Source organism: Nyctereutes procyonoides, unplaced genomic scaffold (assembly GCF_905146905.1).
Source record: "Nyctereutes procyonoides isolate TBG_1078 unplaced genomic scaffold, NYPRO_anot_genome, whole genome shotgun sequence".
Lineage (NCBI taxonomy): Eukaryota > Metazoa > Chordata > Mammalia > Carnivora > Canidae > Nyctereutes > Nyctereutes procyonoides.
Genome location: NW_026575128.1, coordinates 25,043,768 through 25,069,036, shown reverse-complemented (window position 1 = coordinate 25,069,036; position 25,269 = coordinate 25,043,768). Strand labels below are relative to the sequence as shown.

Below are 25,269 nucleotides of genomic sequence, written 5' to 3'. Positions count from 1 at the left end.
AGACTTCATTGTCTCATATCCTACATTCCACATGTAGAGTTTCCCAGGTTTTTTTTAAGATTTTATTTATTTATTCATGAGAGACAGAGAGAGAGAGAGAGAGAGAGAGAGAGAGAGAGAGAGGCAGAGATGCAGGCAGAGGGAGGAGCAGGCTCCATGCAGGGAGTCTGATGTGGGACTTGAACCCAGGTCTGCAGGATCACGCCCTGGACTGAAGGCAGTGCTCAACTGCTGAACCACCGGGGCTGCCCGTTTCTCGGGGTTTGAAATGGTCTCCCTTCTCTACATCTCTCCCCAGTGATATCTCTTTCTTTTTTTTTTAAAGATTTTATTTATTTATTCATGAGAGACACACAGAGAGAGAGAGAGGCAGAGACACAGGCAGAGGGAGAAGCAGGCCCCTTGCAGGGAACCTGATGTGGGACTCGATCCCAGGACCCCGGGATCACAGCTTAAACCAAAGGCAAGCACTCAACCACTGAGTCACCCAGGTGCCCCTCTCCCCAGTGATCTTAACCACTGCTTTGGCATGATCTCCTTTCTGCAAATAATCCCACATCTCTATTCCTAGCTATGGCCTTTCCCTGTGACTGCCTCCTTGATAGGAATGTCCCCTGGACAGTGATAATATCCTCTCATTTAGAAACAGTTCAGTCCAAACTTAACATTGTTTTTCTTGAAATAAACATGCTCTTCTGACTGACTGCCCTGCTTCTGACTGGGGTCCTTGTTTTTCCTTTTTCCGAGTTACCTATATTCCAAATTTTGGAACATTCATCAGGCCAACCGATTTTCCTATTCACATCCCATCAAATAATCCATTTATTTTCCCTGCATATTCTTTTCCACTCCATTGTGTTTCTGTACTTTCAGATTATACCTTCTGCTTAAACTATTACGGTATCTTTTTATTTGGTTTTCTCAAGGTGGCTTCTTGCAACTCTACTTTCCCCAACGCAACCCACATTCCTCATTACATCTTATAAACGGCCATCCTAAATTATCACTTTCATTACGTCATCCTGTTAGGTAGGAATGCAAACTCTAATTCTTGGGAGGTATGCAATGCCTTTCATCTGGTTTTATCTTCATTTCCAGTTCTATCTTCCCCTGCTTGTCTTCTCTGCCCCTAGCCCCAGGGCAATATAAACTCTTGTTTACTGTTTCTTGAGCCTATGTTCATGTTTTCTCAGCACCATCTCCTTATTCACACATATGCCTCTACCTGCCTCTTCCCCAAATTCTCTTCTCTCCTTCTCTTGCTAAAATCTTCACCTATAAACATTCTATCATCTCGTGATTATCTAACTTTCCTACTCTGACACAATGCCTTCTAGGACCAACCTGTTGAAAGTAATTTTTCTCTCCTGCACACTTTTCTAGCACTACCTTCCATCACTCACAAAGTACTTATAACATAGTATTATTTGCTGGCCTGAATTGTGAGAATTTGGATCCACGCGTTCTCTCCTCCATTCCCTCCCTGCATTTAGATAGTACATTTCCCAAGGTCAGGGTTAATTTTTCATAACTTTGAAATCCCTCTGCACTTGGCATAGAGTCTTACACAAAGCTGCAACCTGATACAAAATAAATTAAATGAAATCAGGCTAAAAACAACTACATCCGGAAAAATACAAGATATATAGACCTAATCATTAGTAATTACCCTAACTTCTAGAGTTCACTAAAAGCCAAGTACAGTGGGGGTGACTTTGTACTATGCAAATTACCCATTCTTCACATTAGAAAAAAAATTAAAAATCTATAAGTTAATGCAGAATTTGGCTTAATTCCCACAGGAGGAACAAAATTGTTTCATTTAAATGTTCCCTCTAGTCCTCAAGAGTCAGCACTTTTTGATGTTCATAAGTGAGAGGGAAGACAAGAGTGTTATCTTTTTAAAGTAACCTCCACAGAGAGATCAATCTTATTTACACAAATGAAAAATGAAAGTGGAAAAACTTAAAATCGCAATTTTGGTCAAGAGTTTTCCCATTATAAAACTGTACTATGTTTTACTGTACTATGAGGAGTAAGTCTAGGGTTTTCCCGTCTACCCCCCAGAAAGTCAAATAAATAGGATTAAAAATTTAATGGTCTCATTTTAGTAACAAATATATTTCTCTAGCTGTATACTTTAATAAATGACAATGTACTGAATATCCCTGATGAAACAATATCATAATCTAACACTGAAAATTATATGTGCATGCTAATTTAGACTTCTATTACTTTAGCATTTGATCACCGGAATTCTTTGCATATAAAATTTTTCAAGGAGTCCATTTGTAATTTTAAAGCAAATTGTATGAAAAAATAGGGCTTTTGTAGAATAAACTAAATAAAGAAATTCACCACGGGATGTACTGAAGAAGTGGAATAGGTTTTTTATTAAGAGAGAAATATATTCCACAAATAACAATGCTTTCAATACGATGATAATAAGTGGCAGTGCACAGGGTTACAGCCGCATATTTTACTGTGGATAGTCACGATCTGACATGAACATTGCTAAAACACCCACAGGGTCCTCCACATACAGCTACTGATTGTGAAAGTTGGACATTCAAACAATAGAAGAAAATGCCCTTTTGAAAAATAAGATTAGATTACTGTGTAGACAAGAGAAATGAAAAGACAGTGAAACTACTGCAATAGAGGAGAATGGAGGTCTGTTTACTAGGTCCTTTTATAAGCAGGGAACTGAAATTTATTCAGCAAAAACACAGAAATAACATAGAAGGTTCTTAGGGCAAAGGGAAGAACAACTATGATCAAGATAAATGTTAGATGGATGCTTTAATTTGGATCAGATGCTAATCGCTAATAAATCATTACGGGGACTATTGTTTAAACAGGTCTCCTTGGTTCAGAACACAAACTTCTATTATTGCCCGTGTCTTTATGAGTCTTGCCACGGTGGCATCTTGCTTATTCTATATACATACAGGAAACCCAAAACACAATTCATAAAAAAGATTAGGGAAAGACCCCATCTGCCCATCGGGTGACCCACAACTGTAGCATCGTTTACTCACTGTTAAATTTGAGCTTCCTAATCTAACCAAATCCATAAAATACTTATTGTTTTTAGATAAAGGAAGTAGCATTTGAATAAACGTGTTTTTCAAAAACAGTCTGCAGCATGTTTATGAAGAAACTTTTTGGGATTTCAGAAAAAATGGCTTTTAATTGGAAGATTAAATGTTGATTTTATGATTTGGCTGGCCATTTAAAATAAACAGTCTCATGAGTCTGGTTTAAATCTGGGGTGCCTCAGTGTCTTTTTCATTTTTTTTTAGGTCAGGTCAGACAGCTCAGATAGCTCTGTGCTCACTATTCTGTTATAATGTGTTGAAGAAGACCATTTGATCAACCACTTAACAAAAATAAAAGTGACATTTAAGTGACTGGTACTCAATGAGTAAAGGCTGAACAGAACGTCATTATATTCATCCATGTGAAGGGAACAACAAAAAAAGGAAAGAAAGACAAAAAACCCTGATTCTTGCCCTCGATGAAGTTATAATAAAGATCTTGGGGGGCTTGGGTGGCCCAGTCAACCGGTTAAGCGTCCTTCTCTTGGTTTTTGGCTCAGGTCATGATCTCAGGGTCTTGAAATCAAGCCCCACACTGGGTTCCATGCTCAGGTACAGAGTCTACTTCTTCTCTTCCTCTCCCTCTGCCCCTGCTCCCTACACAGGTGTGCATGTGCCCCTCCTCTCTCTCTAAAATAAATCTAAAAAAAAAAATTCAAGAACTCATATTCAACCATTGGAAATGCTATACAAAGATGCCCATCTTGGGCATTTATAAAGCTATGCCTCCTGCCTGTCTCCCCACTGCACCTCCTAAGTAAGTCCCTTATCCTGCCATTTTTCCCCAAAGCACTTATCACTGTCTGATACCGTATATGCTTTACTGGTTTTTCTACTTCGTCTTCTCAGACTAGATGGTAAGCTCCTAATGGTCAGGGACTCTAGTTAATTTTGTGCCCTTCCGTGTATGTAGTGCCTGGAATGCTGCGGGCACTTCCCAGGTACTCTAAATATTTACTGAATACATAAATGAGAGGATGATTATTATTTTCGCTTCCCAGTCTTCTGGCTTGCATTTCCTATGATGTAACTGCATTTCCCCTCAAGCTTTCTCTTGTGCACCGAGCAGCCTGAGTTACAATGGGATCCCACTTACCAGCTGGGGTGATGAGGGACTTACTAATTTCTCTGGGCTTGGGCAGAGTGGGGACCACAGAAGCACCTGTGGGTTGTTCTGAGAAATGAATGCGGGAATTCACGTGAAGTACTTAGCACGATGCCTGACGCATAATCAGTGTGCAATAAATTTGAGCTGTTATTGTTCTTACCATTATAACTATTAAATTATTTTCTTCTGTTGCAAACAGCTCACCAATTTCTGAAGTACCTCATAAGTAATGAAACCGGGGACACCAACATTCAGGGCAAAGGTTACATGTGGTTTTATCTGCTTGGGGAAAAAAAAAGCTTCTCCCCCTGTGGATCGGGTTCAGGGAGCATTAATTCTCTTCTTTTGTGTTCCCACAGGACTGTGTATACCTCTGTGTAGGAACTGCCACATCGTATTTCAACTAGTTGATTATTTTCAGTGTTCTCTGCTACATTATGTGGTCTTTTAGGGAATTAAATCTCTGTATCCCATCACAAAGCAGGCACTCTAGATGTTTGCCCAGTGGGATGAGTTACTGTATAGAAATGAGACTTATCCCACTATTTGTAGTCACGTCACACATGCACTTTCATTACTGTTTCAAAATTACATTTCTCAATAGATGGTCTAGACCCAGAGAGTAAGGGGAGAAGGTTTTAGTGTTGGAGGGTGATGCAGAGCAGTGCGTATGAGAATAAAAGCAACGCGCTGGAGGTCGGTGATGTGCGGCAAATAAAAAAGTGCTTAGAAGACAGATATAAAACCAGTTCTGATTTTCTCATAAATGGCTCCTCTATTTCAATAGTAATGATCTAATTTATATCCATCCCACTTTATGGAAGTGTGACTACCCAGGGAAAAATTCTAATAAAAACATACTTGATAAGGTTGAAAAGCATCGTTATTAGAAATGAGGACTGTGGAAGAGGAAAGAAGCCCAACTCGAGGTCTGAGTGTATATAAGGATCAAAAAAAGAAAAGAAAAAAGTGTATGATGTTAGGAAGTCCTGAGGTATTTAACACCACAGCGAAAAACACTTTCAAGGAACTGCTTTGAAAAGCCAACCAAATGCCAAGTATTTGATAATGCTACAACCTGTATTCAAATGATAAAGCCGCATGGTGCTTTTTACACAGGATAGAAAAACAGCAATTTGTACCTCTGCAAAAAGAAAGAAGCTTGAGCCGGGCAGATGTGATTGTTGAATTAGCCATTTAGTGAGTATTCAAGAATAGGAGATCAGAGGGAAAAAGCCTAGTATCATGAGGCTTCTGTATCTAAAGCTATCACCTGCTGTGAATCCATCCCTTTGAGTAATGTTTCTCATTAGAAAAGTACTTACATTAGGTCTTAGTCTGGCTGCCAGATCATAATACTTCTCGGCGGCTTCGTTAAGGCTAGCCTGTCTGTTGAAGAGTTAAAAAAAAAAAATCAAACTCTACCATTTATTTTAAAATTGTACAGCGGTGAACCAGAATCACTATGTAGCAAGCTAATATTAACTTTTAAAAAAATATTACAATCATACCAATCAAACCATAAGTTGCCCCAAGCAGAAAAAGTAGTACATTAAATTGCATGCAAATACTTACTGTCTTTAAGGCATTATAAATAGTAGCTCAACATAATCCTATTCAGTAGTTATTATTCATTTAAATGTACATATTAGGAATTAGAAATGTCATTTTTCTTTTCCAAGCTAACCCAAATAATGCTCTAAGGGTTGGGATTCTCCAGCTTCAACTATATGTCTCAGAAACATCTTGATTTTTAAAAATAAAATGTTAAAAAGTTATATATCTATCTAGAAATCCACTTTCTTTCAAATCAGGTGGGGAACCTTCCACTGTGTATAGCCTACAGGGGAAAAAAGGCTAGATTTGTCCTCTCCCTGCTCTCTTCACCAGGGTACACACACCTATGGCAAAGCCTCAGCTAACAGGATGTTCTTGCTTGGGACTTTCATTGCTGAATAAGGGACAGAAAGTTGAAAGGATGGCTAGAGTTCATGGACAATGGTGGAAGCAATAGGCAATATCCTAGTCAGATTCCTCCTGTAAACAATGCTATTGCATGTCCTGCTTCTAGACTGTTCCAAGGCTACCTTGTTTCCTGCTCATTCAAGCTATGGTCTCTGGAGTTAGCAAATTCTGAAGTTCCCACATCCTTCAAATAGCCAGTTTCTCTTGACTATCACCAAATACCGCAAGTGGTGCAACTGACTTATACAAATAAGATGCACGCTGAATTTTAATAAGTTTATGCATTATCTATTCTTGCAATTCAGAGCAAACCCCTAAATTCAGCCAACTGGGTAGCAGGAAATCAAATGTCAAGGTCAGGTGGAAGCCTGGCCAATTAGCCATCAAAACAGAGTATGTTTTTCAATCATGCCATGCTGCTTTAGGAAACCTTCAAAGATGGTAGATAACAAGGGCTAGAAGCTCTTGCAGTTGTACTGTAATCAGGTGACTATATTTGCAGAGTACTGAGATGCTACACAAAATGTCAAATTCAACTTCAGATGATGTATACAGCATACCTATAATGTGAACAATAACAGTAAATGGCTTGGGGTCTGCTGTTAAAATGGAGTAGTTTCTTTTGAAACTGTGATTTTATGAAGTCTCTGATGGGAATTCCATGGAATATTACTCAGCCACAAAAAAAATGAGATCTTGCCATCTGCAACAACGTGGATAGATCTAAAAGGTGTAACGCCAAGTAAAGTCAGAGAGAGACAAATACCATATGATTTCACTCATATGTGGAATTTAAGAAAAAAAGGAACAAAGAAAAAAAAAGAGAACAAACCACCTCCCACAAACTCTTAAATACAAAGAACAAAGTGGGGGTTGCCAGAGGTGAGATGGGTAGGGGGATGAGTAAAATAGATAATGAAGATTAAGAGTACACTTACCCTAATGAACACTGAGTAATATATAGAAATAGTTAATCATTATATTTGTTATATTGTACACCTGAAACTAACATAATTATGTTGCATGTTAATTATACCTGCATACAAATAGATAAATATGAAAACAGGGTGGGCAGGGGAGGGGGAGGGAAGAAGCTTTTGAGGTGAGAAGATGCAGAGAGGTCAGGAATAAAGAGAAGAAACAAAAATCAACTCTGTCAATTAGAAAATCACATTCAGGTTTTAAAAGAGTAGGTTCACTAGCCTATAAAATTGAATTTGCACTTTGGTCAAGTGCAAATAAAAACTATAAAGACATATACTATGCAACCATATAAATTTTAGGAATAAGTGAAGATAAAATCTCTCTGGAGACCAAGTCATATTTTTCTAATTTTTAAAGGAAAAATAATTAAAAACACTGCTATTTTTAATGGGGTTATAGAGAAAGTAAAAACCCTTGACCTAAGGCTCTACTGGACTCATGACAGTTACAACGTGCTGTTGCAATTTATATTCTCATAAATGTTGGAAGTTCAATTTCAATATGTCAAGAAAAGTACTTTAGTCTGGTATAAAACAGTAAAAATTCCCTTGCCAGGGTATTTAATGAAGGTTCCCTCCACCAAATTATAGAATCACTTTGGTTCAAATTCACTTGGAAATTTGAACCAGAATTCATTAGGTCATGCCCTGGAAGGGTTTTCTCCAGAGGAAAATAAAAGGCAGGGAGGTAGGAAATTAGAGGAACTTAATATTACAAAGGAGTTAAGTTACTTTGAAGCAAAATCAACCAATGGATGTCTAACATGGAAAGTATAGCAAATGTTACTATTCATCTTTATGGACATCCAAATTCATCAGGTAGGTAAGAATCAAAGAGAAACCGAAGAATTCACTAGATGACAAGCCTTTAAAATAATAATCAACACAATTGAAAAAAAAAAGTTTTCTCCCCCAGAAGGGTTGTTAGCTTTTAAAGTCTTCATTGTCTTTAGTGACTTAATCCCCAAAGGAAATATCTAGTTTAGAAGGCTTTGTTTCTTAAGGTAGAAGTAGAATTGATAATAATCTAATGAAATAGAGAAAAAGTAGAGTTTATTAGATTTGTCATATAACTGTGAAAATTAATTTTCAGTCTAGGACCACAGGGAAAAGAGTGTAAATTCTACCCACCAAATGTTCATTTATATTCTTGTTTTATTCTCTAGGCAAGAGAGAAAACTGATGAGGAACTGTCCAATGTCCACTTTACAGTGTATGCTGTATTTCATACTCGCCTCTCAAGAAGCATCATGGACATGCTTAATAAATCTTAACTGCAAAGATGACTGTATCATTAACATTTGAAAACTGAGGAAATTATCAATATTCTGCTAGTTGCTTAGAGGATTCTTGAAGTGTCAAGAACCTCAACCACTGAATTGTTAGGACTGACCGCAGGACTCAGGTTGCCAAGACTATTAGAATAGAATTATTTAAAGAAGCTGATGAATGACTTTTCCTGAATATCCACATCCTTTCTTTCTTCACTATTTCTTTTCTGGGACAGAAAATTTCTAAAACCTATTTGTCACTTATAAAATACCAGGGATTTATTATTCCATGTTCCAACAACACCATGAAATGCTATTACTATCCCCATTTTACAGATGGTTAAAATGTGGTTTAGAGAAGTTGATAACTTCCCCAAGTTTATATAGCTGGGAAGTGACTGATCTGGGAGTCACAGACTCTACAGCTAAGTGTTTGAACCACAAGATCATGCTGATATTGCTGTGTATATGGCAATGTAGTAGAGTGATACATGGTACGTAGTTCTCTGGCAGATGACCCCAACAGTTTCTACATCAAAGACTAAGAAAAGAAGAAAACCTGCCTTTTGATTATAATATTTAAAAACCACAATTTAAGTGTAAGAGATGAGATTTGAAAAGAGGAGGATATGGAGGACATTTGCAATGACAGGTTCTACTTCTTGCTCACCTCCATCTCCCACACTGATAGAAGTGAACTTCACTAGACCAAATTTAGCAGATGACAGTTTTAAGAATGAAATGAAATGCACTACTGTGTTTTGCCTCATGCACCCCCAAAAAGGGGAAGGGGAGGCTTTGAGGGGAAAGGCAAAGAAATAAGGAATGAGGAAAAGTGAGAATACTGCTGGATACTCACTTTCTTACCCTCACCACATCCCAATTTTAGGGGAGGGTCACAATTAGATATGGAGAGCAACCATAAGTTTCCTGTATGTCTAAGTAGAAGACGTGGAAAGTAGGCAAAGGGGAAAAGGTCGGCTCTGCCAAGAAATCTCCCAGGTCAAATGTACACAACCTTGTGTTTTGACAACACACTTTACAAAGCCAGGAATGAATGAGATAATGAGTAATAAAAATCATCATAGCAGGAAGCTACACTAGGTCCAGACAGGTGACTAGCCCCATCTAGAATGCCACCCCTAAGAGTCATCATGAAGTTATGTTCCATATCATCTAGGCCAACAATGGACTTTTCAACTGGAGACTCGGATGGAGGCTCCTATCTCATTGCCAGCTCCTGTCACTCATGTATGTAGGGCCTTCCCCTTCTTCACACTATCTGTGGCTTCTCAGGACCAGGAAAGGTGAGAAGTAAAAAGAGCCTAGATGGTATTTGTAAACTCGACTATGACGTAAACCTTGAACTCCCAAGAAATCACTGAATTGTGCTATCTTTTAAAAGTTTTTAAATTCAGTTTTTAAGCAATCAGTGAAAAGGTGTGTTCAGAATGCAAAACACAATGAAAGTCACAAATGTCATTATTTGACTACCAGAGAACTCTACTTTGCACATGAGACTGAAACATATTTGTTTTTTTAATTTTTTAAAGATTTTATTTACTCATGAGAGAGAGAGAGAGAGAGAGAGAGACAGACAGACAGACAGACAGACAGACATGCAGGGAGAAGGAGAAGCAGGCTCCATGCAGGAAGCCTGATATGGAACTCGATCCCGGGACTCCAGGATCACGCCCTGAGCTGAAGGCAGGTGCTTAACTGCTAAGCCACCCAGGCGTCCCGATTTCTATATTTTTTTTAACAGATATGCATTTTACATATCTAATTCCTCTCCCTGGTCTTATTTTATAATAGAAAAGTATCTTTTGGAACACAGTTTTATGGTCCAATATTCTTAAAAGATATATATATATATATATATATATATATATATATATATATATATATTTGATTTGTCTATATTATATAAATACATAAATATATATATACAGTTATATATATCTAATTTTTTTGGTTCTCCCTCATTTTTTAGGGAGGGAGGCAGTACCAAGTTACATTGAGCTGTAATTAAGGAACATTCTGTATAATTTATGAGACATTTCTATACTTGTAAGAATTCTATCATTTTATGGACATAAGAGAAAAATGCCTTTTTATAAAATTCCATTTTCTGAGGAAAAATATATATCTTTATATATATAAAAAGGAAATTTGGGAACCAATGATATTGTGAAATAACATTATATTCTGTGAAATGTTTGAGGGGAATCTGATTAAGAATCATTTATAATTACTGACATCTGTATGTATCCTGTGAGAATTATAAAATTAAAGGTTGCTAAATTCAAAATTACTTCCTTGAAAATATAAAAAATAAAAATGTTACTGGCATTTAGAAGACTACAGTTATTAGCAGCTGTGAATTGTCAATTTTACATTAAAAGTTATTTAATATGGATAATAACCACTGACTCATACAAAAGATAATTTTTTATTAAAGTCTTGGTGATTATTCTCAAAGATAACTTACAAGGCTTCTTCTTCTTCTTCTAACTAGAAAGCTATCTGTTCTTATATCATGAAAGTAGAATAAACAGTAGCTGAAATGTAGCTTAAGTTACTCAAAACGGCACTAAATTTTAATTTTAATTGCTAAGCATATAGTAAAAATAGAAGGAGAATTGAAATAATCGAGGACATAAAAATGTGTGGAAAATCTTAAAACAGCAAAACCAGTCACACATATATGAAAACAATGAAGCAGAAAAGATCCGTATAATGAAACTCCTAGAAAATATTGTTGATGACCATCAAGCCATCTTAAATGAACATCTGTCAAGACATCAAAGCTAGCTTCATGATCTGCTGGTATCCATCTCCGTTCTAAACACAAAAGATGGTCAGGTAAAGCAGAAATGTAGCAATCACAGAGGAAAAGACTAGGCTGATAGTACAATTCACAAAAGATTCCTCTGAGTTAGAAACTTCTTGATGCCCCATGAGAGTCTGAGCTCATTTTTTTTTCATGGCCCTGAATCATTCAGGGCTGCTAAGGACAGGTTAAGCCTATGTCCAAAAAGACTAAATAACAAACGTACTGGGAAAATGAAAAGGGGGGAAATGTTGATTGGCAATGTCAATTATTATAATATCCATACATAGTGAATAACTCCTCATGTTCCATTTGTGATGCTTGGGTGGGGAGAAGGAGTTGGGAGGGATGGAAAGAAGAGAGGCAAAAAGTAGAACTTGCTTGCAGGAGTGGCCCTAGAACCAACAGTAGAAGTATCACCTGGGACTTGTCGGGAAGCGTAAAACCTTAGACCCTGTTCCTAAACCACCATTTAACAAGATCCCCAGGTGATTCACACGCACAGTGATGTTGGAGAGGCTCTGGGTGGAAGATGCTAACCTTCAACTGCATCTGCCACTGCGCTTTGCTTTGAAAACCTTACAACCATTATAACCCAGCCCTCTTTGGACCAGAAGTTGGCACTAAAGTGCTATTTATAATTGAAAAATTGGGGCGCCTGGGTGGCTCAGATGGTTAAGTGTCTGCTTTCAACTCACATCATGAGCCTGGAGTCTTGGGATACAGCCCCGCATCTGGCACCCTGCTCAGCGGGGAGCCTGCTTCTCCCTCTCCCTCTCCCCTTCTCCCCTGCTCATGCTCTCTCTCTCTCAAATAAATAAATCTTTTTTAAAAATTAAAAGAAAATAAAAATCCAGTGACTTTTCAAGAGGTTTTTGGTGATTTTGGAAGTATTGAAGAAGAAAGGTCTAGAAAACTTTGAAAAAAAAATATATATCCCATACAATGTGTGTGTACATTCCCAATCCGTTTTGAGGAATGATCTGATTTGGTTCCTTTCTCTATTAAGAATTTCAATTTTAAGACACTTCCAGTGGAATTTATAAAGAAATTGGCACACTGAAATTCTCTATTTTTAACATGTTTGATTTTGTAAGATTGTGTCAAGCACAGAGATTTAAAGATAACTTTTTTTTTCTTCCATATATTCACTTTGGAAGAAATCAGAAATCAGGGGAAGCAAAGGGAACCAGTTGGTGCAGTTTTGCTTTCCTTACTACCTTGGGGATCAGTGACAACCTGGGCCCTAAGTCTTGGAAAAATTCTAAGTTTATGCTTAGCTCAGCTTTAAGTGTGTCCTTTGTCAGACTGTACCATGCTAAAAACTCAATATACCTCGAGAGTACAAAGATGGCATTCTCTCTCCTGTCAATGTAAATCTACTTTCTATCATTTATCATAAAGTGGTAATTTAATAATATTGGAAGGGCCTCACTCTTTAGAATTTACACATTTGATAACCTGTTACTCTATAAATCCTTTCTCCAACAATACATTTAAGAATCACAGCCTCTGGATAGTCACCCAGTTGTAAAGACATGAGGGAGCCAATGTGACACAGTGAAAACAGTATTATACTAGGCCAGAAAACACTAAAATCAAATCCCAGCTTTACCAACTGTGGGAAACCCTCTTCTTTAAGCCTAAGTATCTTCAAATATAAAATGGGAATACTGTTGTCTACCTCACATAGGTGTGATTATAACTAAGAGAGTGACAGATACAAGATGCAAAATATAGGAGGCCGACAAGAGATATTTAAATAGATGCTACTTCTGATCTTCCTTTATCCTGTGAGTGGATTAAAAAAAAAAAAAAGATTCTCTGAGAGCCCAGGAATGCTACGAATCAGGTAAAGTTTGAGTGCCTCTGGAAGTCCTCCTGGGATCCAGTATCTTTCTGCTCTATCACCTAGTTTTAGGAGAACACTGAATGGCCTCATTCCTACAAAATGCTAACAATAATTGACTCAATACGTTCTTCTTACAACTCTATAGTTATAACTCGACTGGAGTTCTAGCATTTTTAAATGCCTCTGATATTTTCCTTTGATGATAACCAATCTTCTTTCTTAGAATACCCTCATCTGGAGTATAGTACTCTTATCTAGTACTTTCCCCATTTTATCTGAACTACTAAAAATGTCAACACATATAGTTAATGTCTGTAATGTGAGGCCACTCAACCTCTGTGATCACCCTCTCTATAAATATTTTTGGTAATTAGCCACCATGTGGAGCCCACCTTCTGAAGGCAGAAGCCAGAAATTCCCACTTCTTCCGACTTTCTGGTAGCTGAGATTCCAGGACATGACACCCATTCCACCAATCAGATGCAACCTCAAGACAAGTCAGAAGCCAGCCTAGCCCAGAGGCAGCTGCATCCAAGAGAATAACTGAAGCCATGTGGCGCTTGCTCGGCTTGGTTTCTTGGGAGTGATGGTGATGGTGGTGGGGCTCAGGACTATAAAATCTGCTCACTCCCAGGGAAAGCTAGATAGATGGTTGGGTATTATTTCTGACAGTGTAGAGTGCTCTCAAGCCCGAGAATGAGTCTGTGGGCTATGGAATACTCTTTCATAAATCCTGTTTCTGCTTAAACTGGCAAGGGTGTATTCTTTAGTTGGCAACAAAAAAGTATAACCTGCACATGGAGACAAGTTTAGGAACCAATCTATTTTCAGCAGTTTTGTTTTCAATATGATGATTGAAGGCCTTCATCCTAGCTGGGAAATGTCCTGTATTTGTTGATAATTGCTTACGTGTTCTATGCTTGCCTCCAGAAATTTCCTATTTATATTGATGCTCATATACAAAACCAAAAGAAGCTATATATATGTATAAATCCTAAATATAATTATATACACATATATAGCATGTAAATATGTATTTATGTATATACAAATAAAACTATATATCAGATACTATACCACATATATACATATCTATATATTATATATATAATTATACTAACACATATGTAATGTTGAGTGTTTATATAATGTTCTCAATCTAGCCTCCAATCTTTTATCCTTTCAGGTGTCATTTTGATGTCTTTAGTACTTTCCATTAAATTCTGAGAAGAGATCTACAACTTCTATTTAAATTATCAGCCTCTCAATGATGTCTTGTCTCTGCTGCAGTTACAAACTCAGAGATTCTGTTAATCTCTTAGTAATCTTTTCTAATGTCATACTGTTCCTCTTTCAAGCTCCCTATTTTATTTTTACAGATGTATTCTGTGTCAGTCAGGCTAGGTTAGGGTACACTGTTGTAATTTAAATACATCCTAAGTCTCAGTGAGTTGAGAAAACAAGGTTTATTTCTCACTCACTCAATGCAGATGAGTAGGGAGGTTTGTCCCTCTGGTCATTTCAGAATCTATTTTCACAGTTTCCAAGTCAGAAAAGGAAAGAGCATGGACTCTTATAGCTTTGGCTCAAAAGTGACATACATCATGTTCACACACATTCAACAATCCAAATAAGAACCATGAAGTTCTTCAACTTGAAAGAAGGCAGAAAAATACAATCCTACTATGTTTATTGAAGGTGGAAGGCCTGCACATTTGGTGAACAGCACTGATATTTCCATACCACACAGCATTCTTATGAATCACCTTGATAACAGGAAATACAGATATTCCAAGTGGCTCTTAGGTTTTAATGTAAGTCTCACCTCATTGATGAGGGCTCTTTACTTGGATACATCTGATTTGTCATTCTTATCTGAACTGTCCATTTGAAGGCTTTCTATGTGCTGATTATACAGAGAAAAATCATTCATTATTCACTATTGAGAGTTGAAATGGGTCTGTTAGAAACTTCTCAAATTTCAAGCCTCTTGAAGGTCCAAACACTATACAGATTTGTCCCTTGATGGCTAGCCCCAGGATCTCCTCGTCTCTTCCAGTCTAGTTTTAAGGTGGAAAGCCTTTTTTTTTTTTTTGCATTTGTAGTGAGTTTTTCTTCCTTGATAGAGTCTATGAGTCATTTCACTAGGAATTAGCCAAATCATTTCTTGAACTCTAACATTCCCTCAATTGCCGATTTTGGATATGAGGGTAGCCAATAATCCAGCTTACCAAGACACAACCAGGGAGACAGCTATTCTTTCCCTCATCCCCTGCCTCATACTCTTTACCTCACAAACTGCCAGTTTTGTCTCCTAAGTATCTTACAAAAGAAGTGAGCTCTGAGGGAAGAATTAATAACAAAGTCAATTTACAATAATTTGGCATCCCCAGAGGAAATCACATGTAACAATAAATAAGCAAAATCTTGATAGCTAAGGATTTTGATAAGGTTGCTTTCAAGGTAAAAACCAGTAACCTTCTTACTCCTTTCAGCAAAGTCCTAAATGCTCTTGACGAATAAGGAAAGAGGCTGGTGTACAACTTGCACGGTTAAGTGCTCAAGAAATAACAAGAATTTAATAAAGTCAAAAAACAGAAAAATTAAGGAAAAACATTCATGGGGGCTGCCACCACGTGGAGTAGGACATAGCTGGGCTGCTGTGGTCATAATTGCAATCAAGATTAGGAAAGTGCTGATGGCAGGATAATGAGGAATGTAGACTGCAGAAAGCCAGAAAGAAGGTTCTGAAAAACAAACCCTAAAGAGTTCCACATCGCCAGTGTAGAATAGAAATTTTCCACTGGTTTCCAGCACTATGGTAGCTAAGGAAAAGTTGGAAGTGATCTATTTAACCAGGACTTTGTTTGGTAACTTTCTCCTAATGGGATTCCATTGGTAGACCATGAATTTCAGATATTGATTTAATATGTAGCAAAATGCCTTGTTGAGGAAAGTACCTGCTGTGTTTAAGAGAAGTTGTTAGCCTATAGAAAGTTGTGCATCTCCATCCTGGCAAATAGTTTACTGTGACTAAAAGCACAGTGTTTTATTCACGAAGAACAAAAAGTCCTCTCCCTAGAACAGCACCTACACCTGTCATGCAAATGCGGGATCTTTAAAAAATTATCCTTGCATTAAAGGTTCTTGAGATTGACTATGGTTTGTTTTATAAATATGCCAATAGTTGATTGAATGCTCGTTTCTCTTTGTAGATACCAGCTTTAGGAATGTGAAATGTTAAATGTGGAGTGAGCGCATTCAACTGAAACCTCAGAGTGAACTTTGCTCTCAAACAAGCTTTGAATTTCCTCTTTGAAACTTGTAAACAGTTAAGTAGGAAGCCATTAGGTTATAAAAGGACAACACAAGAGATGCTTGTGGTATTGGAAATAGTCTGTACTCTGACTGGTGATGGATACACAAACCTACATACATGTGATTTAAAAAAGCAGAGAATACACACACACACGCACACATAAGCACATGGGTACAAGCAAAACTAGGGAAACTCATTTAAGACCAGTGGATTGCATCAGTATCAATACCCTGGTTTTGATATTCTGTCATTCTACGATATATTACCATTGGGGAAACTGGATAAATGGTACAAGGGATCTTTCTGTATTATTTCTTACAACTGCACAAAAATCTACAATGATCTGAGAAAAGTAAACAAAACTACTTTTCTTAAAAGTCCATTTGTTAAGGCCATCCAAATGTGAAGAAATTCTTCTGGCATTTTTCTTTCCTTGTAAGAGAAATCTACATAATTACAATCCTATTCCTAAAGCCAAGCACAGAGCCCACAGTGTGGATGTCAGCTAATGAAGCATTTAGGTGGAGATTTAATCGAATGAAATTCAGGTAAGAGTATGGGAGAAGGGGAACACATATGGCTAACACAACAAACAATGCTTAAAAAAAAAAAAAAACAACTGTAGAAATCATTTGAGTTTCTTAGAAACATTCTCCTTTAACCTAAAACATCACTTAAGATGCATTAACTTTCTTCTTATATTCACAATAAAAATTGTTGATCTACCTTTTAATTGTTTTTGCTATTATTATAGTTAGCCTTCATAATATCATTCTGAATACAGAAGTACTAAAAGGTCTACAAAGATGTAGTTTCCATACATAGCAACAGTGCTAAGTACAGTGCTATCCCGAGACTTTGATAGGCTTTAGGTATATTTGTACCTATCAATCCTCTCTTCCACCAAATATAATAAAATGCATTCACATACCACATTCAATATAATTAACATAAAACACAAATACTGAGATGCAGTTGACTAGTCAACCTGTTTTGTTTTAGACATTTACTTAAACGGTTATTAATTTTAATTTTACAATTTCCTTTTTGCATTTTATAGTCATTTCTGAAAGGAAAGGAAAATGATTTTCAATACTTTTCAGAGTCCTGAATGCTTATATGTCCTACATACTGGGCATATAAACTATAACGAATAAAATACTCCTAGTAGATTTTAGCATGGTAAAACAGCATAAATCACTTCAAGAATGTGGAATAAAGCAGTATGACAGGGGAATCAGTCTACCTAACTGCTTTCCCCAAGCCACAATGTCAGTCTTCTACGGTAAGTAGCAAAACTCACCTGAGCATGTGGGCAGCACTGAAGACCACATCAAACTCTGTGCTGTCCAACTCAGCTGCTTTTTTTGCCATCTCAGCGGCTTCTATAAGGCGAGCTTCTTCCAGGAGAAACTGACCTGCAGAGCACAAAACTAAGTGAGCTTCAACTTGGAAACCACTACTTTAATCCTATGAAACAAATAAAGTCACTACAGAGAAAAACACAGAGATCAACATGATTTGAAGCTAAGATATACGTGTGCTGTACATCTACATCTCATTATTTGGTCATATTTTTTATGCCTTTTCCTTCATTGCAGGATATCCCAATGTATCTGTCTGGTGTATTCACAGAGTTGGTTTTGTTTTTTTTTTTTTTTTTCTTTAAAAAAATCTTGCATAGACTATTGAACCAAGAAATAAAGCAGATACAGTTAAACATATATTACAATTAAGAGTTGAGTTGATTTTCATTATTGGTCATTTAAAATAGCTTCTCTCTCTGAAGCACATTAAAAACAAGGCTATCTGTATTGAGATGTATTAATTTCATATATTTAAGCAGCACTAAAAATATTGAAAGAACATACAAAGGTCCATTTAGCATTTGCTTAATTAGACTAATAAACACGGAATAAATATTAACAAGTTCACATCTCTGAGGTTACTTTCAGGTCTGCTTTGCAAGGTTAGAATTGTTGCAGATAGAGCCATACTATTCTTTGAAACTATACTTCAAGAAGTGATATGCAGTGCTATCCCAGAAACATACAAAAAGCCAAAAAAAAAAAAAAAAAAAGAATTGGGTTCAATTTTAAGGCTGTAAATAGGTAAACAGAGCGAACAGCCTGTTTCTTTGTTTTATACAGCTAGGGATTTATTAACAGCAAAAATAATGATGTTAAGCCCTATCTGACATGCATATTCAAATGAAAACCAAATCAACGTATAACAGAGAGATGCTGAAATCATTCTCGTAATTTTTGTTCTTGTAGACTTGTGGTCTAATGATTATTTCTTTTTGCCTTGGGTTTCCTGTTTGCTGGAAGTTCAAGATTTTAACAATATGAAAAAAAAAAGTTATACAAATGATTTGCAAGTCCTGAGCTGCACAGGGAAAAACAAATTTTAAAATGGTAAATGGTAAATCCTCCCTGATGGTGCTGGTTTGAAAGAGCCCATGATTTACTGCTTATCTAATAAATATTACAAATTGCCTTCTAACCCAAAAGGACCAGTCCTTAAAACACAAGAGGGCATTTTCTGTTTTAAGGATTTATGATAAGCCGTAGACTCTGCCTGTATCTAAACTTCAATTGGTAAGAATGGTGAGTAAAGATAAGCCGACTTATTAAAATGAAGTGACAGTTTTTACACCAGGACTAAGAGACTTCTTAGCTATTTCTATAAAAAAATCGTCCAACACTTTCCTAGTTTATCACTCACATTCTGTGCCTTTCTCAGGTCTCAAACATAATCGTTAGGTCAGAAAATTATTAAGAACATTGATTTGTAAATACACTTGACCTTTGGACAACACAGGTTTGAACAGCATGGGTCCCCTCATATATAGTTTTTACAATTTTTTAAATAATTATGGTACAGTACAATAAATGTATTTTCCCTTATGATTATCTTAACTTTTTTCTGTAGCTTACTTTAAGAATACAGCATGTAATACATATAACTTACAAAATATGTGTAAATGGTCTATGTCATGAGTGAGGCTTTGAGTCAACGGTAGGCTATCAGTAGTTCTGGGGGTGTCAAAAGTTAATACACAGATTTTCTTTTTTCTTTTTTTTTTCTAATAATACAAAGATTTTCAACGGTGCCGGGATCAGTGCCACTCACCCCCATGCTGTTCAAGGGCCAACTGCACTTACGTTTATAAATAGAAAAACATTAATTATGAAATTCATGTATATCTAACTATAAATATGCTGATAGGAGATTCAACTGAAAGTATATGCTGTGTTTTTTTTTAAGATTTATTTATTTATTTATTTATTTATTTATTTATTTATTTATTTATTTATTGAGAGAGAGAGAGAGAGAGAGAGAGAGAGAGAGAGAGAGGCAGAGACACAGGCAGAGGGAGAAGCAGGCTCCATGCAGGGAGCCCGACGTGGGACTCCATCCCAGGTCTCCAGGATCACACCCCGGGCTGCAGGCGGCGCTAAACCGCTGCACCACCGGGGCTGCTCATATATGTTGTTTAAAAACAGTTAAACTACAATCAGATACTCTATGGCATGCTGAGAAATTAATATCTCATCATATATATTTTAGTAAAGGATACTAGACTATTCTTTAGTTAATTATTCTAATTATAGGTTTTCAAAATTAAAACATAATATTAATTGCTACCTGCCCTCAAAGAATAATGTTTGCCTAGGTAAATGCATTAATAAATATGTTAATTACTTATGTGATATTTAAACAAAGGATAATGTAGGAGTTTATCGATTGTTCTTCTTCCTTTCCAGACAGCTATTAACTCCGAAATGTGTTCTGTATTAGTAGTTAGGAAAATGCAACAATTAACTGAATAATGAAGGTTATTTAGTAAAATTCATTACTGCAGACTGTAGAGGGTAAAGAAGATATACTAGCTCTGGTAAAAAAAAGAGAGAGAGAGAGAGAGAGAGAGAGAGAGAGAGAGAGAGAGAGAGAAGAGGGACATGGTATCTATACTGTCCACATAGAAACAGGACCATGACAAGAAGCTTATGTGATGAAGATAATGATGCTCAATGGCATAAGAGATCAGTTTATGTGCAATGCCCCAAGGGCAAAGCCTTTCAAGCTTTGTCAATACCCAACACACCTTTAATGCTCAACAACAGCAACAAAGGATAACAACCTTAACTAGTCGCATAAAATCAAATATACAATTTTATCATGATTTTAAAACATTTATGCTTTCTTTAAAACAGCTTTGTCATGCAAAACGATTGCGTACACTTTGCAAGGTCCCAAAACCACATGAAACATGTAATTTTTACTAATCAGCAACAGAAAAGAAATCGCCATATGATCATTTTCAACAGAATTCATTCATCATATTAACATTCAGAAAAACAATATCACAACATATTAGTTAGGTATTTGCATAATTCTCCCCATTCTGTTCTCGACAGGCCATATATCTCAATACTCCAGCATTACTGTTCTGCTATGATAAAGGCATAAAATATTATGCAGTGTAGACCATTTGGTATCTTTTTTTGAACTGAACTTGAAAACGTGAACCAAACTTGAAATTGAATTATTATTCTGCTATGTTACACAATGATTGTTTGTTTGAAATATAGTCCAGAAATGATGGAAAATGGAGCAATAAGCATTTCAAATACAGAGAGCCAACATAAATAGGGAAACAAAGACATACTAGGTTTCTTTTTAATAATGATCCAAAGAGCCTATATTGATATTATATTGGGGGAACAATGAGGAACAAAATTTGCCTTTACTTTTTCTGGAAAACGTTGCCTTAAGTCACTCTGCCACCAGCTTCATCTATTTTTGTTCCCACCAGACACTGGCTCCCGACTTCTTGAACCACTTCATCTTCCCTTAATGTAACCTGCTATTTCACATCCTTATTTATTCTGAACTCTCAGGCTCTAAGGTTTCTCTAGTCTCATCCCAAACACCAGTCCCTCGTGCCTACCTATTGTCACTGGATACCATTTATTTGTAAGCCCTAAAACATTTGCTTCTCGGGGAGTCTTTCTTTGGCCACTTCCCAATGGTATTAGAATTACTTCTGATTTCAGTTCACTGCAATATAATTTATCATCTAAACCAGAGCACTTATGGGATTATTCATGAGGCAGGAATAAAAGGGTATAAAGCAGAATTGTCTCAATCTGGCCATCCCGCTTAGCGCATATGTGACAGGACGTGGGTATCAATCCTCTCACCTTTATCACTACTGAGCAGTGAATCGTTTAATATACTGTCTTTGACTCACTGTTGGCTGAAGTGATTGATAGTAACAAAAGAGACACAGCTGCTTTTTCCTGAAGAATGTACACATCTATAGAGAGCCCACCAAGACTGAGGCAGATGCTCAGGCTCAGTGGGTTGGAGCAGCTGCTTGGGCTTTGACGGGTGGGGGAAAACTACAAGGAGGGGCCAGGGCAGTATGGGGAGTAGACAGGAAAGCAGGCACTTTGAGGAGTCGTCCACAGTGGTTGATTCTGCAAGATGTGACAGGTTACATTTTTCAGTGGTTCATAAGCCTTAGCACACATCAATATCACCTAGAAGATTCGATAGAACAGAGAGCTAGGCCCCATCCCCAGAGTTTCAGATTCAGGGAGTTTGGGGTAGAGTCCATGATTTGCCCTTTTTTTTTTTTTTAATATAAGTGTACTCTTCAATCCCATCACCTATTTCACACATCTCCCCACACCATCACCCCCTTCTGGTAATCATCAGTTTGTTCTCTATGTTAAGACTCTGTTTTCTTGGTTTGTCTTTTTCTTTTGCTCATTTGTTTTGTTTCTTAAATTCCACGTGTAAATGAACTCATATGGTATTTGTCCTCTGATTTGGCTTAGAATTATTCTCTCTAGCTCTAACCATGTTGTGGCAAATAGCAATATTTCCTTCTATTCATTTATGGCTGAATAATATTCCATTATAAATAGACACCACCTCTTCTTTATCCATTCATCTATCAACGGACACCTGGGCTGCTTCCATAGTTTGGCAATTGTAGATAATGCTTCAATAAACACAGGGGCATATACATCCTCTTGAATTCGTATTCTCATATTCTTTGGGGGAAATGCCAACTAAGGTAATTACTGTATCATATAGTAGCTCTATTTTTAGCTTTTTGAGGAACCTCCATACTGTTTTCCACAGCGGCTGCACCAGTTTGCATTCCCACCAACAGTGTAGGAGGGTTCCATTTTCTCTGCATTCTTGTCAATACCTGTTGTTTCTTGGGTTGTTGATTTCAGCCATTTTGACAGGTGTGAAGTGATATCTCATTGTAGTTTTGATTTGCATTTCCCTGATGATGAGTGATGTTGAACATCTTTTCATTTATCTGTGGGCTGTCTGGATGTCTTCTTTGGAGAAATGTCTGTTTTTTGCCCATTTTTTAATTGGCTTTTTTTGTTTATTGGCTTTTGAGCTGTAGCAGCTCTTTACATATTCTGGACACTAACCCTTCATTAGATATGTCATGTGCCAATGTCATCCCCTATTCAGTGGCTTGTCTTTAAGTATTTTAGATTGTTTCCTTTATTTTGATATAGTCCCAATAGTTTATTTTTGCTTTTATTTACCTTGCCTCAGGAGTCATATCTAGAAAAATGTTGCTATGGCTGATGTCAGAGAAATTATTGCTTGTGTTCTTTTCTAGAATTTATATAGTTTCCAGTTTCACATTTAGGTCTCTATCCATTTTGAGTTTATTTCTGTGTATGGTGAAAGAAAATGGTCCCGTTTCATTCTTTGCATGTTGCTATCCAGTTTTCCCAACACCATTTACTGAAGAGATTGTTTGTCCCCACTGTATATTCATTCCTCTGACAAATTCACTTTACAAAGGAAGAATGAACATGATTTGCATTTTTAACAAGTTCCTACTGATACTATTACTTCACTGTCCAGAGTCTGGAAACAGTGTCTGATGGAACTACAGGATTATTATTTTGTACCATATTCTGGATGCCCTGCCTGGGATTGGCTCCCAGTTAGATTAAGCTTTTCTGGTCAATCAACTGCATGTGGCATGCCCTTCCCTATATTACATGGATTAATGATCGGGTTACACATAGATGTGTAGATAGAAAGATACATCTGTATGAATAAGATATATGCAGTAAACAGAAGTTGGCTCTTTCAAACTCTTAAAGATACTTAAGAATTTTATCTCTCATACGTAGAAGAGTTATGAGAAATCACTTCTTTTCGCATATAGTAAACACATTCTTTGTGTTTGGTAATTGAGCAGAATTTCAAATAAAGAAACCACGAAAATCTTAAGTAAAATATATTTTGCTCTCATGTATATCTTGTGCTACCACACTTTCTCATTATTTGTTTGGTTTATAATTTGTCTTATCCAAGTTAATTATCATCATCTTATTTAATTGTCTTCAATCAAAGGGAGAACAAAGGCAAAAACAAGACGAGAAATTACAAAGGGGAAAAAAAGTAATCTGAGTAGAGAAACACAGAGAAGGATATTTAAAGAGAAAGCATTCTCTAGAGGTCCAGACACAAAGAATGTTAAGTCTCCCCTTCCCAAAAAAGGAAGAGGGAAAAACCAGTTGACAATTCTAAAGTTAGTGCTTCTGTATTATAGTTATACCAATTCTTCTCCAGAGAATTCTCTAACTGAACCATTTAACTATGTGGCAGATTTTTACCAACATTTCAATATGACAAGCTGGTGCAAATCAATCCTTCATTAATTCCTGGCTTTAAAAAACAGCCTGAAAGATAGAAATCCATAACGAATGTAAGCTGTCTTTAAAGCCTAGGTTCAAATACTGCTTTGTAAAAATTTTGCATATAAACTCCCCAGATTAGTTGGGATTGGCATTTCTTACTAAAATATATGAAAAATTCACTATTCTGATCAATGCAACTAAATTAAGGAGCTAACACAATCTGTAATAGGTGTCATGATGATACAATTCTCTTTGAGAAAAATCATTCATATGTAGCTTTAAAAAAGTGTTCAAAGACAAATGAAAATCTTACTTGTAAAATAACTAGAACTTAACATTTGCATTAAAATAATTCTCTTTGGCAGAAGACATCAGATCATCTAAATAGATCCAGAATTGTCTATGGCTACCACCTTGTCTCAAGCCATCATGTCACTCTGGATTGTAGCAATAACCTCCCAGCCAGTTTCCGTACTTCTGCCCTTGATCCTACAAGGTATTCTCAACACAGCAGTCAGAATGATCCTATTAAAATGGGACTCAGAGCCCATCATGCTACAGCTGACTTAGGGAAAGCGAATTCTTATACTGGGCTACACAGCCTGATGTAGTCAGCAGGGAGTTCCTCCCCCTAACCTCTTACCTCATTCTCTGACCCTCATCTTCTCGGTCTCCTACTACTCTCCCTCTTGGTCACTTATTCAATGTATACGGGCCTATTGCTCTTGTCTAACACATTGGAGAAACAAAGCCCCCTGCTTCAGAGTGTTTGTCGTTCCCTCCACCTGGAGTGCTCTTCTCCCAGATACCACAGTGGCTCACTCTCTTACTTCTTAGCACACTGTGGGGGTTTAATACATACACATTCAATAACAGGACTGAATTACCTGTATCCCCATGTGGCTACCTTCTTCATCTGCAAAAGCAAGCTAGCATCTAGCCAGCATAGGTTACCAGGCACTTGTCTATTCATATCCTCTCACCTTAGAGTAATTTTAGGCAGGGCTGCAGTAAATGGCCACAACGTGCTGGGTATTACAAAATTTCCAAGGCTGCCCTTTATGGTGAGGTCTCTTTGAACCGTGCCTCCTAAATAAAAGCAACATGGCAGCCCTGGTTTTAGATCTCTACATT

At 36.9% G+C, this 25,269-nt stretch overlaps 1 protein-coding gene across 2 annotated transcripts in view; it reads right to left on the bottom strand.

The window, feature by feature from the left end:
• The window catches only part of TMTC2 (transmembrane O-mannosyltransferase targeting cadherins 2), a 391,175-nt gene that overhangs the window by 48,123 nt on the left and 317,783 nt on the right, over window positions 1–25,269 (bottom strand). For both annotated transcript variants that reach the window (XM_055341449.1, XM_055341450.1), the window contains exons 10-11: window positions 17,736–17,850; window positions 5,535–5,598 (exon numbers count right to left, since the gene is read on the bottom strand). In XM_055341449.1, coding sequence (XP_055197424.1) covers window positions 5,535–5,598; window positions 17,736–17,850 — 179 coding nt within the window. The remainder of the gene's footprint in view (window positions 1–5,534; window positions 5,599–17,735; window positions 17,851–25,269) is intronic.